This window comes from Taeniopygia guttata, chromosome 9 (assembly GCF_048771995.1).
Source record: "Taeniopygia guttata chromosome 9, bTaeGut7.mat, whole genome shotgun sequence".
In the NCBI taxonomy this organism is placed as follows: domain Eukaryota; kingdom Metazoa; phylum Chordata; class Aves; order Passeriformes; family Estrildidae; genus Taeniopygia; species Taeniopygia guttata.
In genome coordinates, this window is record NC_133034.1 from 20,402,520 (window position 1) to 20,419,452 (window position 16,933).

At 38.1% G+C, this 16,933-nt stretch overlaps 1 protein-coding gene across 9 annotated transcripts in view; it reads right to left on the reverse strand.

Moving 5' to 3' along the window:
• Positions 1–340: 340 nt before the first annotated feature.
• The window catches only part of NAALADL2 (N-acetylated alpha-linked acidic dipeptidase like 2), a 412,338-nt gene continuing 395,745 nt past the window's right edge, over positions 341–16,933 (reverse strand). For all 9 annotated transcript variants that reach the window (XM_072933148.1, XM_072933147.1, XM_072933146.1 and 6 more), the window contains one exon: positions 341–8,026. In XM_072933148.1, the coding sequence (XP_072789249.1) occupies positions 7,828–8,026 (199 nt within the window). In that variant the 3' untranslated portion in view covers positions 341–7,827. The remainder of the gene's footprint in view (positions 8,027–16,933) is intronic.

The window sequence follows — 16,933 nt, forward strand, 5'->3', positions numbered from 1 at the left end:
TTATAAATAAGAAAGAAAAGCAAACAAAAAAGCAAAAACGAACATAATTCCAAGCCATTCAGTGCAATGTACATTATAAACATCTTCATATTCCAGTTTAATTTCTGGCAACAGTATAACTATGCAAAAAAACATTGTCTAACTCACTCTGCTTTCACAAAATGCCTCTTACTGAATTCCAGCCCACAGTGCCTTCTGTACAAACATTCTCACAAACTTCAAAAATCATAGAGCACAAACAAATAAAATGTGCTTCTTAATCAAAGTATGTAGAATCTACTTACATTAATGGCCAACACTCTCTTTTTATTGCACTATGTTATAAAAATACAAAGTAAACTAATTTTGCAAATAAGCTGTTTTATTCACTCAACATTCTATAAAGTGTTATAAAAATCAACCTTTCATTGCACATTTCCACAAACATGATATTTATTGGTTTCCAGAAATCACTGCATCGAGTTTATATTATTTCATGGTCAAAAAAAAGTAGCTACTTAGTATTCTGCTATCATTTTTGGCAATGTGATTTTACTATGTGAAAATGTAGAAGTAGATGGAATGACAGAGTCGTCACTCAGGCATCTCAAATTCTGTGTCAAGGCTTGATAAAGGTAACACAACTTGAGAGCTGTTCTTTTGCATACAAAAGGCAGAAATACTTGCATATTCCATCTGAGTGGGTAAACTCTTCAACGTGCTACTGACTAAAAAATACCAGTTTGTGTTGAGACCAGCAGGGACACTGAAAACAGCCCCTGAGCATTAATCTCACAGGACAGCAATGAGGACACACACCACACACCTGGGAATGAAAGCAATGCTAAAATCTGCCCTTATACAGAAGAATATTATTTTCCAACCTTGCTAAAACCCCCACAAGCATCTGTTTCAAGTATCTTAACTTGTGCTTGCTCACACTGTATGCAAGCAGTTAAGATGCTTGGATGAGAAACGTTCCCTGAATTGAATATAGTTCCTCTGGATAGGGAATCACATTCATTTTCTATTTGTCTCAGAATACCAAATTACAGCATGTGTGATAAGAGTATGCTGCATATTAACTCATGTAAACTGCAAATGGAAAACACAGGGAATTTGTGTTCGTCTTATTTGCTCTAAGTATAAAATATTAAAGATCTTCTTATTTCCCCTCTAGTGGATTCATACACTACAAGATGTTTCAGCTGCTGAGAACATGAAATGAGACTGCACATAAAAAAAACCAAGTATCCAAAATTATTTCAGAATCCTCAGTGTACAGGCTGAAAACACCAAATGTTTGGAAAGCCCTTGCCAAGTATTTTATTTACTTTTTTAAGGATAGGGGCATCAGCAGTTTTCGTAGCAAGTTCACCAAACAGTCAGACCCATCCACCTCTCCTTGGGCTCCCTCACACTGGATTCAGGACTGAGCTAACAAAAGCAAAGTGGGGCTACAAGGGGCATTAATTAAAAACTGGAAATGCACTGAGAGCTCAGAGAAACCCTCAACATGCCACGTACCTGTGCCAAGAGCACTGAGTCAGGGGAGAACAGCATCAAATGGGAGAAAATTAACAAGTCTCTGCAAAACGACTGAAAAAATAAAAATTCTCTTCAATTAGTGCCTCAAAGCATCACATTGCACACCTACAGCACTGCATGGCAAAGGCAGCCACTCCAGTATGTGATATTATATATAGTAACAGTCAGGAAAGGACCTTCTTCCAAAGACCATGCTTTGAAATTCCACTCAATCCCATCAAATAATCCAGGACTGATCAGACCAGGTGGTGTTACACTGTCTGAACACTTGAGAAGTGTTCCATAAACATTAAAGGCAGCACACATTTAAAAGAAAAATAAAAACCAAGACTTCATTTTCAAAGGCTTGCTGGAAAATAAATCAAAGAGAAGCAGCTTAGATAAAACCCTATTTTTTTTTAACCAAATGGATTAGGCAGATAAGGAAGCATACACTACATTAACACAGCAAACCTGTTGTTCTACACCTTTATTCTAATTAAATTTCTTAAATTAAGCCCTTGTATTAATTCCAGCCTGTGAAATTTATAAAAGTATGTCTGCATTAATCCAACATTCATAATAGGTATAAAGTTAATTCTTGATTATATCACTTGTACATACACATTAATATTCTGCCCTGTGGGCTTCCTTAACGTTGAACCAAGAGACTCCTCCCAGTTTAAAAAAAATACACTATTGCTTGCAATAAACTATGTTGAGAGATAAAAAAAAATAGACTAAACAGAAATAATTGATCTTATGACACCAAATCTTTTCAGAAATTCCAGGAATAATGACTAAATTCTGCTGACCTTGCTTCTGTGGATTAGTACCCTTGTAAGTAATTGTGGTAAAGTCAACCCTGTTGAAAAAAACAGTCCAGTAAGGTCAGTAAGACTGAGGGGCAACATAATATTTTTTGCAAATCCATGCAGGGGTACATTTTCTCCAATATGACAAGTGTGTATGAGCAACAGAAGAAATAACCAGCAGCAGTGGGATTAGAATTGGGAAAAAACAAAGGCTTAACAGCACCACAGTTTTAGTAAACATGCAGTCTAATTTAGATATTTTAAAAGCCTTTGCTTCCCAAATGAGTATTCATTATTCTTAGGCACTTCCTAGTCTCAAATGTGCATGTTCAAGTATAGGTTTGTGCATGTGGCTTTAGTCCTTGTCATCCTTAATAATGTAAAACACTGTAGGACAGCAGAATTACACACGTTTGGTAAGTAACCAACAGGTAAAGAATGCTGGATGGCCCCTGCAAGGTCAGAGAAATTCTGTGCTTAGATATTGCCTGTTTTATTTGGTAGACAGGTAATACCAATTCTGATTCTTTGTCTATAATTTCTTATTCATCCAACTTCAGAATTGGATTCAAATAAACTTCAAAAGTTTATTTCAAAACTTTCAAGATTATCACCTTCCTACACTGCTACTTTTGAGGGAATTTCCTGGTCCAGACATTAGAGGCAGAAGATGGGAAAAAAATCTGTTTCCATTCAGTCAAGCTATAACTGAAAACCTGCTGCTTACATGTACTCAGAAGTGAATACTTTGAATTTAACAGATTATGTCTCCTTACACTTTATCCATCTGGATCTGAGTAGGACTTTTATGTCACTTTCAGCTCTTTATTATGGTCTTCTGTTCTAGGAATAATAATTGAAACTTGAGGGAGGTGAGTTGAGAACTGAATGGGGAACAAAAGGCATGACTGAGATCAGAGAGAGAAAAGAGGGGGATTAACCTGGTGGTTGGCAAATTAAAGGGGAGCTTAAGAAGTGATAAGGAAGCAGAATGGAGACAGAAAACTAATGGGAATGGCTGAGAAAAAGGTGGTGAGGGATGGGAAAAATCATCATACTCCAAAAAGATGTGAGAAGGTGAATGCAGGGGATTGGAGAAGATGGTGTCAGTGGGAGAAAAAACAGGCAGATGGTTAAAGCCACCCAAAACTATCACTGCATTGGTATCCAAGAAATTTTTAACATTATTACAATATGTAATAGACAACAAATATGTTTTTGTTCTATATTTGAGACATTAACTTGCACTACTGGAAACCCTATCTCAATTTTTTGTAGATTCAGAGCTCCAAAACACACCTTACTTTGTTTTGAACACTAATAGTACAAGGCTGTTTTCCAAACTCAGGTCCCAGGCATGTCGAAATGAGATTTTTTTTCCTGTCACTCACTCTTCTGGGACTTGTGTGACACTGCTGAAATTACTGAGTGGCAAAGGGAAAGAACATCTCCCACACTGAGCTGCTTTGCTGGGACAGCCACACAGAGGTGCCTGATTGTCACAGGGCCTGAAATCTGAACTGCTCCTTGGAGAACACACACCAGACTTTTCTATAGATTTAACAGCTTTGAAAGCCAGAATGAGCCATGCAATTATCCTGCCTTCCTTTCCACTCATCAAAAGCCACAGTGAGATCCAAAAGTTTGGGTAAAGTAGATGCATTTATAGTCACATATGAGTGGCATAGTGCTGATGAGGTGACAATCTCCTAAGTATAGAGAAATCCCATGACTGGGGACCAGGGACTGTACAAAAGACCTCAAAAGAAAAGGACATTAATTTCTATGACTTAAAAAAAAAACCAAAAAACACCTTATGGCTTGAAGGACAAATCTCCTCATACAAACTTTCCACCATATTATACCTGTGAAATCCTAGAGATGGTGTTTGAGAGTTCTTGCTGAATGAAATGATGGCTACCTTTTGAATGTTCACAATGAAAATAATTTAACAACTCAGAAACAAAGGGGGAAATTTGGAGGAACTGTTTCTATGGAAGAATGAAACACTTTCTCTGTGAGGGTGACCATGCAGTGGCACAGATTGCCCAGAGAGGTTGAGGAATCTCCATCCCTGGAAGGTGTTCAACAGCAATCTGAGCACAGCCCTGCATGGGGGCTGGTTTTAGGTGACCTTCCTTGAGCAGGGAGGTTGGAATAAATGACCTCCAGTGGTTCCTTCTGTAACACCTGAGATTTAACCTTTCTCCACCTACTGTTGCAAGAACTGAGGTCAGCTGCAGTGCCTCCTTTCACATCTCTAGACTGAAATACTTTCCTAAAAGAGAAGTGAGGCAGTGCAAAGCATTTGGTAATTTTCTCACATAATTATTTACATCTATGTTTATCTAGATGTATCATATGCATCAATATCCAAATGAATATTTGCACAACCTTCTGAAGATATAAGGCATTTGTGTGTTTGCATATTCGCACAGGTACTATTTTTCCTGGATGATAAAAACAATTCACTGCCTTTTTTAAGGTTAGCACTCAAAATCCAGCTCCCATGTACTTTTTATTCATCTGCCTTGATTGTGCTTTAGCTTTTTTATGGACTCTTTAAAATACATACTAATAAAACCTTATTGGCTTTTTATTATCAACTGTCTCAACATACAAATATTGCAGGCTGCAGGGATTTTCTGGTCACTGTGAGCATGACTCTAGACTAAGGAGCAATCAATGCATTTGTTATACTTTCTCTGGCAATTGATGCTTCTGAAAAGCTAACACATTTTTAGTATCATTCAGGCAATTTGCAAATGTACTTCTGCCTTTAAGGGTGCTCTGTTTATTCCAGTACAACACAGGAATGAAGTCAATCTGGGTAAGCTGCTATAATTTACTAACACCTTCCTCTAGCTGATGTTCCACTGCTGGTTGGGCAAAAACTCAATGTTAGAAGCTCGCTGGATACTTAGTACCTTAACTTGCTATAAATCCCTTGAAGTCAATAGGTAGGATTTAAAAATCAATGGAAGGATATGGCTCAAAAGTGCTTTTTTTCAAAGCTATAATGGTACAAATATTATCACTGAGCACTCACTTACATGTAAGATCTGAACACTGAAATAAAAGCCTACAAAAGATCTACAAGTGTAAGATGACATTGAAATCAATGAATTTAAGTCCCTAAATAGCTCATCTGATTCATCTCACCAACAAGAACATCTGATTGTGTCTACAATAGACAGACATTTACAATAGCAGTGCTTTTCTAGTGGAGCACTTTGAAGTCTGCTAGTTCAGAAGTGGTTACAAAAGGACATTAGTGAGAAAACAAGATAAATATTTTATTTTGGAACCACAGGGTTGAGAAATCATCCATGAGAGATATTGCTTCCATCAGATTTCACTGATTTTGCTGAGTACACTTTGGTTGCATTAGAGGTGGGTGTGGTGGAACATTCTAAGGATGAGGAACGAGTTATTAAATTCACCTGATAGAGTTAACAAAGGTGTTAGTCTCTCTTTTGGTCTCCTAATGGCACCTGGCCCTTTATCACTGAATACCAGCAAAGGCTCCACAGTGAGGCAGCACTCTAAAGAAATTGTCTCAGTGAGCTGTTAGAAGAGTGGTTCCTGTCACAAATACAATTCAAGTGTAGCACACACAGTACATCCCCAAGTCCCCAAAATAAACATACAATTCAAGTGTGGATATTCCAACCACCTAAATCTCCCAAAAATAAACACTACCCAGACAAGGGGTGCATCATAAACAATGTTACCCTCCAGAAGTCAAATTCCCTCTGCACTGAACAGAACTGGCACCAGCATTAGCAAAAGAATCATCATCAACTTTTGCTGATCAGATGCCAAGAAAAGCCAGGAGATAATGGTGTCTGAGTCCATGCAGTCCCACTGAGTGGTGCTGAACAAATTCCCACTGCTGGAGCTCTGCCTGGTCAGGCTCGGGGGGCTCCTGCCCACTGCTCAACCATAACTTATGGAGAAATGCAGCAGCAGCACAGCTGTGTGTACCCAGTCCCAGGCCATTGCTTGGAGAGACCCCTTTGTAAGGACTTTGGAAACAGAAACCCAGATGTGTAAACACCTCATTTCTTGCTATGTGAACTTTAAAAATTTTTCACCCGATTGTGCACTCAGAAATTTTCCTGAAGGCAATTTTTAAACATTAATACATACACTTTTTTCCCATTTTTATTGCAACCTGAAATGTTCCTGTAATGTTTACATGCCAAACTGGATATCAATACATTTAACATTTCCATCAAATAAATTATATTTAAATTATAAGGTTCTATATAAAATTAATTATTTAAGGTCTAAACCTAGAATCATTTGAGATTATAAAACCCAAAGAGGTTTCAACTGTTTATATTATTAAGACCTGCAGACCTCAAATGGTTATAGCATCCCATCAAAGGACACTGAACCTCCTGATTCTTTCACTCACAGATTACTTTGGCCAAAAACCTATGGAAAAACAGATTTGCATTGTAGCTCTGCAGTGTGCTTCACCAGCTTGTGCCTCCACACTTGAATTCCTGGTTCTACAGCAGGGAATGAATGTATGTTTTCCTTCTGCTTTTCTGACAAAGATCCAGGTCCTAGATGTGAGGCCTGATGGAACAATCCAGGCTGGGATAGCGGGTGGTGTGGCAAAGAGTGATGGAATCCCAAAACTCTTCCCAGGACTTGGAGGTCCTGCTTTTATTTACAGCTCTCTGGAAATTTAGAGACCTTGAAGTGGGATGCTTTGGGAATATTTGGTTAATTTTTTAAGGCCTCTAGGCTTATCAAGACTAGGCAGTTCTTTCATTTAACATAAACATCCAAAGCATTTTTGTGCAAGCGTAATTACCGATTCACACTTTTCAAATAATTTGAAATCATCACAAAAATTTCCTCTCCAAGAAACATCAGAGAAAACAACTCTTTATTTTCATACAGAAATGGAAGAATCAAAGTTTATCTGTATTCTCAGAACTGAGGTATTTATTGTTCCACAGGAGTAAAGGTGTTCTGTGCATTTCCACTGCGGTGCTGGATACCCATGGAAACACCACATCCTTCAACTACTTACTCTGAATGGAGTAAGGAAGAAGATGAGCTTGCTGAAAACATTCAGAAACTTGAGTCAGGTTTTTCTGACAGAGGAGATCTCCCCCGAGTGCACTTCTGGGGTGTCTCAGAACCACGGCTTCAGCACAGGGCGTGCTTGGTACTTCGCATGATTGACCTCTTAGTCATAAAAACATATTTTACATACAAAAATACAGCAGATGTCCTTCCAAAAATCATCTCTGAAGTGTTATTCCCTCTCTTTAGGTTTTATACATTCAGGAACGGGCATTTGAGATATATTGTGAACAGTGCAAAATACTGTTTTACATTTCTTAAACCACGTGTTGCAGTACCTTTACGTGCCAGGTGAAGGAAAGGCTGAGAAAGGTTTGATCCTCAGAGCAATTCTGGTCCAAGTTGAACTTTTGTTTAGAGAGTTGTAAACAAATGTCTTAGAATGCAGAGAATCCACTCATTTCTTTCCAGCTAAGGCAGTCTCAAACACATCAAGTCCTGCTTTGAAGTAAACCTGAGCTGAATTGATGCTGTTCAGCACCTCTGACAAGGCTGCTTGAACAGTCTCATTTGACTGATGTCGTTTGCAGTGCTCCAGTGCCTCCAGCAGTACTGAAAACTGGCTGGTCCTGTCATCCAGTCTGTAAAGAATATTTCTGAAAGAGAACAATGGAGAGAATGGTAAGATTTTTACTCAAAAACAATCCATCAGATGCCATCAAGAAACCCTGCAAGTAGCAGCCACAGCTTACAGATGATACATATTATGCACAGTAAAGCTGACCCATGGCAGATTGAGAGACAAATGCATATTTATTATGCTCTATAAACTGAATTTATTCACTGAACTACATGTACTTACATCGGAGCAGTTACTAAATCCATCAAAGAAGTCTCACATTCCTCTCTGACCATTCAAGTTTTTATTCAAAAGTATAAGCCTAGACCTATCACATCCCTCATGAAGGATTTTGTGTCTCAGATGAATTCCATTTATTCCCCTCTAAAAAGAGTTTGGTTACTGCTCTGAACCCTCAGCACAGGTTTGTTTTTGTTTTTGTTTTTCCTATCTGCTCACGTTATTTATTTCACTCTTCAGAGGTGAAATTCCAGCTGCTTTGATGCCAATGGTAAAACTCTCCTTGCCTTCAGCAGAGACTTTATTTAATCAATAATCCTTTGTGGTTTTAGAACAAGGGTAACCCATCTTTAATGTCCCATACTAGAGGAAAGAAACAGGACACACAGCTAAACCCTTGTGAAACAAAATCTGTGTTTTCCAGTAATATCTGCAAAAAAATTTAATGGTTTGTAGAAAAACAGATGCAAGAGTATTGTGTGATCCCTTGGAAATGTTATTTGTATGAGGTGTGGAAGGCTTGGAATTCAAAGCAAGTCAGTGATTTTAATGGGACTCTTTGAAGCAGACTATAAATGTTATCCAAAACCAGGTGTAATCATTATACTAATTAGAAGAGCACATAAACATCATAAACCTCCACCCAGGAGCTCCTTTGATTGCAAACAGAAGTGAACAAAAATTGAAACAGGAAAGCTACAGTGATTTGGTACAGGACTTTATCCTTAAATACAGGACAGATGTTCAGGGCAGGGGAGAAGCTGTGTGGAGAACCCAGCAAGAAACAGGACAACTCCCACTCTTTTTTAGTCACCTAATGGCACAGAACAGAACAGGCCAAATGGCAACTCCAAATTGGTAATAAAACTGCCAAGTTTATTTACAGAAGATAGATGAACACAGAAGTGCATCTTATCATTCTATGAATCACCTAACTGCAACTCTGCCTGGGGGGAAGGTAACAAGGCAGCCCAATAAATGACTCCACGGAACACCCACAGTATTTTGCCGTGTTTTTCAGCTTTAAAAAATGTTTTGAATGAGAGGCCATTTTTTCCAAAGATACTAAATAACTCCTGTCCCCATAAGGCAATTTTTCAGTCTATGTTTTTGGGTATACATCCAAACCCAGCAGTGTGCAGAAGGAATGATGAGTTTTACATCCCCTGACAGCAATACATCCAGACAGCTCAAGGGGTCTGCAAAGCAATGCATTGGAGATCTAAACAGAGGAGGAAGGGGTTGGAATCCCACACTGCAGCAGGACAGTTTAAACAATAGGTCATCACTGACATAGACCATTTAGACAGAAACAGGTTAGGAGGACGTGCAAGAACAGCTCAGTGGGGACAGAAAGCCCCATCAAGAGGACAGAAACAGGCAGATGTGGCAGCAACTTCCTCAGCTTGGACTGCAGCAGCCTCAGGACAGTCCCCTTAGCTGAAGCTGATGCTACTGCTCCCTGCCTGTGCTGCAGCTCATCCTCAGAGGTGACTCAAGTTACCTCGTGGACTGTCCCAAAGCAGCCTCTGTGGCACAGTAAATGAAAACTGTGTGTGTCAAGAGCCAGATAAATTCCTGATTCCCTGGATTTTAAGGATGGGCTCTGATATGGGAAATGCTATGCATTTTTCAAAGCAGGGGTTGAGTTTGCTCCCTTAGTTCAGGGACTCCTGCTGAGATCAGTGCAAGCAGAACCAGGCTTTTGAAGAACTCTCCTCTATAGTTCCTGGAGCTCACAGGGAGAAAGAAGCCTGTTCACAGCCCCTCAAACACCCTCAACAGCAAGGAAAGTGCTAGAGATAATCACATTTCTTTCTACCCTCAGGAGAGATCTGTTTGCTGGTGGCTGGAGTTTGACTGAGCTGGAATTCTGCTCCAAATGCCAACAACACTGGCACCCTGATCTGTGTTAGGATCCCTCTGCTCCTTTAGGTCAACTCATAAAAACATTGTAAGACAGCAACACTGACTCAGACTGCCAGAAACGACTCTAAACAGAGGCTGGTCTGAACTTTGGAACATTTGGGCCCTGCTGAGACAATGTTTGTGGAGAATAGGAACAGACCTCATGTCCCATCATCAAATGGCACAAGGCACACAAGCCAAAAAAGATGGTTTGCCCTGACATATAAGGGTGTTAACACAGTTTAAATCTATGCTGTGACTTTGGAATCACTGGTGATTCCACAGTAAATACATAGGCATGTGATCCAAGAAAAAACAAGAACTGCCTCACCCCACCTGAATGCAGGGCAAATTAGTGTCTGATGAGAGCTTAGTTGTTTGATGAATGAGACAAGCATAATTTAAAAATAATATCTTAACTTCTGAAACAGTAATGTGACTTCAGAATAGCTGATTACATAGTACAACAGAACCTCATTTATATTTTTATGTATGCAAATACTAATAAGTAACATAACACAGCACCTATTTTTTTCAACTTTTTTACTAGGAGTTCTCACTGGAATCTTGTATTTTCCAATTACTTATCTTTGCTTGGCAAGCCATGCCACCCCTTTGTTGCATAAAATGATTTCTCTCTTTATGCATGTTCATGAGAGTCAATTTATACAAGTTTACTTCTTATCTCTGTTGAAGCTTCATCAAATGAAAAAAATGGTCAGTTCAGTTTATTACTTCCAAGCCTTTACAAGTCAGAAAAGTGTTTTCATTAAAGATTACACACAGACTGAAAAATAAACCCCAGCCATTTCATTGACACAAGGTACCACCATGTGCCCACAACATTGAAAATGATAGCAAGAGACTTTAATTTACACTGTGAAATTCAATTACTTAAACATTCCTTAACACAAATTGGTTTTGTAGCCTACACCTCTAAAACAACAAATCCAGCCTCTGGCCTAATTGCTTAAGTATCTACCTTCATCTTTAACTATTTTATCTTATAAATGTAATTCACACTGTCAGCCTGACCCCCACAAAACAAAAAGACACTCCTAAACAGAAAACTGCATTATATTATTGATGATGCTGATGAAATGACAACACACATCACTCATCCTAATGGGCTTGTTTCTATGACACATCCCAGTGACCTGAAAAGTGGAACACTGAGGTAGGAAACCCAATTAATAACTTCAGGCAGTACCACTGAAAGAGATAAAAGGGCTACAAACAAAACAAACAGCCTTAGCAAAGTAAAGAAACGATAAAGAGAGACTCTACTACAAGTTTTGTAAGTCCTTGGCAGGCCTAGGAACACAAGCATTCCTGATAAAGATAATGCCATTAAATGCTGTTCTACATAACCACAAATAAGGAGGTACCATCACACCCACCAGACCAGGAGGAATTTGACAAATTCTTGAATGACAGATCACACTAGAAATATATTGACTTTAACACAACTTCAATATTAGAGCAACTGGACAGAACAAGATGAAACAAGATTAGCACATTATTCTTGTCACGAAAAACGATTTTTTAGCTTACAAGAAAATTTTGTCTGTAGGTAATGTACAACACAAGATGAATTATTCAGGCACTTACAGGCAGACTCCTATCTAACAGCCCACGTTTGAGATTTTGAAAAGTAATTATTAAATCATTAGGACAAGATGGTAAGTCTAGTGTCCCACATGAAATGAGTGCAGGTTTTCTCTGCAGAATCATAGTAAAATTGTTTAGAGAAAAATACTGTGGGCAGCCTCTGTCTTTTCAAGTTATAACACAATGTGTTATGACTTCAGCATCCTCACAAACTCAATTTTGTAATTCCCTGATTTGTTTTTTCTTGTAGTCTCCAAGGAAAAAAAAAAGCAAAAAAAAAAAAAAAGCACACCAGAACAAGGATTCTCTGAATTTCCCTTTCGCCTGATACTGTTCAATTTTGAATGCACTTTCCTGACATTTAGGAGCCTGTTTTCATTCATGTTTGTAAAACATAAAATATGATACTTTGGTAAATAAGTAAATGCACTCTAATAGAAGTATTTACATGTTGGGACTTCCAGTTCCATACAGTGGTTATTCATTGTAGGACATAAAAATATCACAAAATCTTCTCAGGAAACAGCACAAGAAGATTTATACTGGTATAGTTACACAAGTTTGCAGTGTGTAACTATACCTCAGAAAATTTTGCAGTGAACATGCAGAAAGTTTCCTTTCTTCCTCTGGGATCCTTGTCTTTTGATCTCCAAGGGTTGTTCTTCTTTCCTCTCATTTTTTAAACCTTTTTGACACCCACATGCAGTTTTTTTTTATCTTACCTGTTTTATTTCACTGCAGCATTGTGGCAGAAGGTTTATAATTATAAAATTATAGCTGCTGGCCTTGTAAGATTAGCTTCTATCAGGAGGAAATACACGTCCTGGTGAAGTTTCATTACATGTCATTAGAGCTGATCCAGAGGAACCCTTTTTTTTTTTTTTCTACAATGTTCATTCCCTGCTGGACTGAACGCTGGAAGTCGCTGGGGTCATGGGATGGAACAACACAAATGGCCAGGGAAAATGGGGATGTGGCAGCCAACCACTCAGGGCAGCTCAGCTGTAAATGTCACCTCTCCTTCACTGCCTTAAGTCCCCAGCATATCATTTTTAAGGATCTTCTGTTTGTAATTAGTTGTTTCTAACTCATGTTTCCTTCACATCCTCTCCTTTAAAGAGCCATCAACCGCCTTCCCTTAGTGCTCACATTTACAGGCTGCAAATGGTTCTACCACTATGTATTCCAGAAAATGATGGATTTAAAATCATGTACACTCAGAGGTGAGTGTCTGCCTGAAAGGGATCTATCTGCATGTTATCAGCAGCTGATAAGCTGCAGGTAATCGAGATATCAAGCCCAAATAAAGTCTAACCAACTGAAAGGCATTTCAAAGGCATCGTTGTGTGACAGTGGTGAGCCAGATAAACTCTCTCCCTGCTAGATACAAATTTATCTTGCATAAAAGGCAGGCATGAGGACACCTCTAATTGAGTAATTATGGCAAATGGAGGTTGTGGTAAGTGTGCCTGAACAGAATCCTGCTGGGACATGGGACCACAAGGAGGAAGTTATTCCAGGTTTCAGTACATTTCTGAGAGGTCAGTTTTAAATAGGGCTTCTTAAAAAAATTAATCCTGATTTTGGCAGCTTTGTGAAGTGTCTCAAAGCTTAGCTTGACTGCCTGCCAAATAAACAAAGGGAAAAAGAGAATCCAAACTGGATGAGCAGTGGCTTACAAGATACATACATTATCTTTTATTTCCCTGCAGTTCTCTTTGATTACAGTACTTTTTAAAGGTAAGGGATGCCCAGTCCTGAAACACACTCATCCCTCACTGAAGGATCACTAAAGCCTAACCTAACACTAACTCTAGCCTAAGTTTCAGCTTGATGCACCTTGACAACTTAAATCTTTGTGAGGGCCTTGAGTCACCAATACCAGATTCCAAAGCACATGGAGGAGCATTCAGAATCCCAAAGGGAAAAGAAAAGATCTATCAAAGAATTTAAGCCAAGAAAAGTTGCTTGAGGACTTTTTTATCACCAAAACTCAACATTCACAGAAAGCATTCACTTTCATTTCTGTTCTGAAATATGTAAGGAAACTGTTCTTTTGATAGTTAAATATTTTCTGCCAAAAAGATTGACATAAAGTAAAGCTAACAATGCTAAGCTTGATTTTCTGATAATAGGACAGTGTTCTGCAATGGCTGAGAAATAAAGGAAATATTGACTCTTTGACAACCTGTAGCCAAACTTTTTCTCTTTTTCTAAATAAACAGTAATTACATCACTTCCTAATTTTTGTGACTTTTGACAGCAAACAGTGTTTACTATAATATATAAAAACCATGAATAAATGGAAGCTGGCAAGTAGCAGATCATGAGAGGACTGATGTTCTGGAACAGCCTCAGATAAGAATAATGGAGCTGAGAAGCCTGACTAGCTGAAAGACTGAGTTTGAGTAAAATCAGCCTGCAATAAAATATCTATTTGCCAGTGCTGAACACCAACATTATCATGCACTCAGAATTTTTCTCTTGGTGAAAATTTGCTGGGTTTAGGAGCTGATTTCTTTCTTGCTTTGGACTAAGCAAGATCAGTAGGTAAGGAGAATCCCATTTACAGCTTCAGCAGTAGAGAATGACTTCACAGCAGTGAAATAAAATAATACAAATAGGATGCATTTGTTCTTCAGAAATTGCAAGTCACCATTTATCACTACTAGAGAGCAGTCCTCTAATCTGGCATAATTTTCTCTAGGGTTTCACAGAAATTAATTAAGCAACTTTATGCAGAAATTCCTGAAGAAGCCACAGAACCCACTCTGAGAGTGTTTGCTACAGAGCTTCCAAACCCTGTATGCAGCTGATGAGAGAATGATGTATACCCCATGGAGAAGTAAAAATTCCTTGAAAATCCACTGGTCATTTTTCTGTGGTTCCTCAGAGCAAGGACTTACATTTATACTTAAAAGAGTGATGATGCATTGAACAAAATTGATATAACTGTATTTTAAAATGTTATTTGCTGGCAGCAGCTGGTATGAAATATTCTTTGTTAAATTTCAAATAATGTAGCTGTTGGTAACAAATGTAAGTATGTTGTTCTTTGGATGATTTATGCTACACTTGCTTTTCAAGTGAAAGAAACATGCTTGTGTGAATGATTTGGAGGAAACTATCTTTCTTTTAAGGATGTCTCAGTCTGAAACACTCAAATTCAAAGCAGATGTGCTACTATTTTGAAGAACTTAAGGGAAGTGAATTAATAAAATTATTTCCAAATGGCTCACAGCTGATGTTCTGATGACTTCATAGGGCTTTTTATTTAGAAATCATGTAAAATATCCTCTTCCTGAGGAGGAATCCCATTCCCAAACAAAGCAGCAGTCAGTGTCCAGTGCTTGATGCAGGAACTGGCTTGACCTTGGTCTCCAGCTCTGATCCTGACTGGGTTTATCACCCTAAATAACTCTGAGCCATGTGACATGAGCCCATCACCATCAGATCATTATCATAAGAGTTAATGAGGGATAAGAGTATGTCATAATACATAATACATCTTTGAAGAAATGCCTAAAGTTATATTATTATTACCTTCAGTGGCAGGTACACACACAAAATTACCACTTATTTAAGTCCCAGTTAAAGTAATTTTCCTGTTAATGATCTCATGGACACATTTCTAAGCTCTATTGCCTGGGTAATATATTAGAGGAGGAACAGTCCATATTGACTATTTTCCCAATGAATTCAATTTATTTTGTATTACATTCAAGAGGTGCTCTTGGCTAATATTTCAACCATATATGAGTGGTTCTTATTTATCATGGTCAAAAATGTGGATTCATGTGTTTCTTGGATCTAAAAAATGTTACCAGTCCTACTGTTTATAATAAATATAAAATAACGTATAAAATATTAAGTTTCTGTCAGATTTAATAAATTATTCAGAATCTAATACTTTGTATATCTTCCTGATATAACAGTAGATTTTTTTATTTTGGAACTAAATATTCTTGCCCTATTTAGCACCATAAGTGCAGACCAAGCAAGATCTGCCAGCAAGGGACACGGAGTGGAGTTGCATGTGAACCACAAGACTTGCTGGAGGTTGGCACGAGAGCTCTGCACTGAGCTCACAGAGCAGCTGTGACAGGGCTTTTACAGTCACACAACAACTGCTGTGAAATGGGCTAAAACATCCAGCACGAACACATATTAAAAGAAATGGCATTTTACAAAAAAAAAAAAAAAATCCTTTTTTTTTTTTTTTTTTTTTTTTTTTTGCAAGGCCAAGACTATGCACATTCATGGGAAACATGAGGAATGTTATTTACTGGACACACAGTCCAGTCTTCAGGACTACTAATGCTGGGTTAAATTATAATATAATATTTACTGGATCACAAACATAATGGGTCTGATGTATTGTACAGAGAGAACTCTGCAAGTATACAAATCAGCCTAATTAAAAAGATGGAAGAAAATTCATGGGAAGTACATAGAGGAAAAATAAATTAATATATGTAAAAAACAGGTTTCCTTTTATATCAGGGAAGTGAAAAGTCTGTTTTCAAGCCATGACATAATCCCTGATTACAGAGGTTTTCTGCTTTTGCAGGTGTAATGAAAAGATTTTCATGTTCCATGTTTAAATAAGCTTTAAAGTCTGCCATAATTACAGCTCTGCAGATGGCTAATTCAGTAGTATTTATGCAGCAAATGCTCTTTAAATAGTAAAAATTTACAAGACAACAAATACAGTCATTAATTCGTGGCCATTACATGTATTGGTGATTCCAAAGGGAAAAACATCTCAATTGCCACTCAGATAGATCAGGTGTTTTGAGTATGACTATCACTCACTTTATTGCATCTCCTCAGTATTAAGAAAGGGCATAATTCAGCATCATTATCAGTCATGAGAAAAATAATAACCATAGCAGGAATTTGTAAGAGCATTATCAGCCTAGTAAATGCGACTGGTGTGTGCCAGGATAAATGTGCTGCTCCTTCCTTACAACTGCAAAGACCACAATCACACTGCTCAAACACTGTAAAGTTCAAAGGAATAAGGCAGAAGAAAATAGGAAGGCATTTTGGGTGTAAAAAATACATTTGGGCACGTGCTTATCAGAGAAAAGGAAGCTGAACAACAACTGCAGAACTGAGAAACACCAGAGGATTAGGGAAACAAGTAATGCCACTGTTCATAACTCCATTTATAAGCAATGAA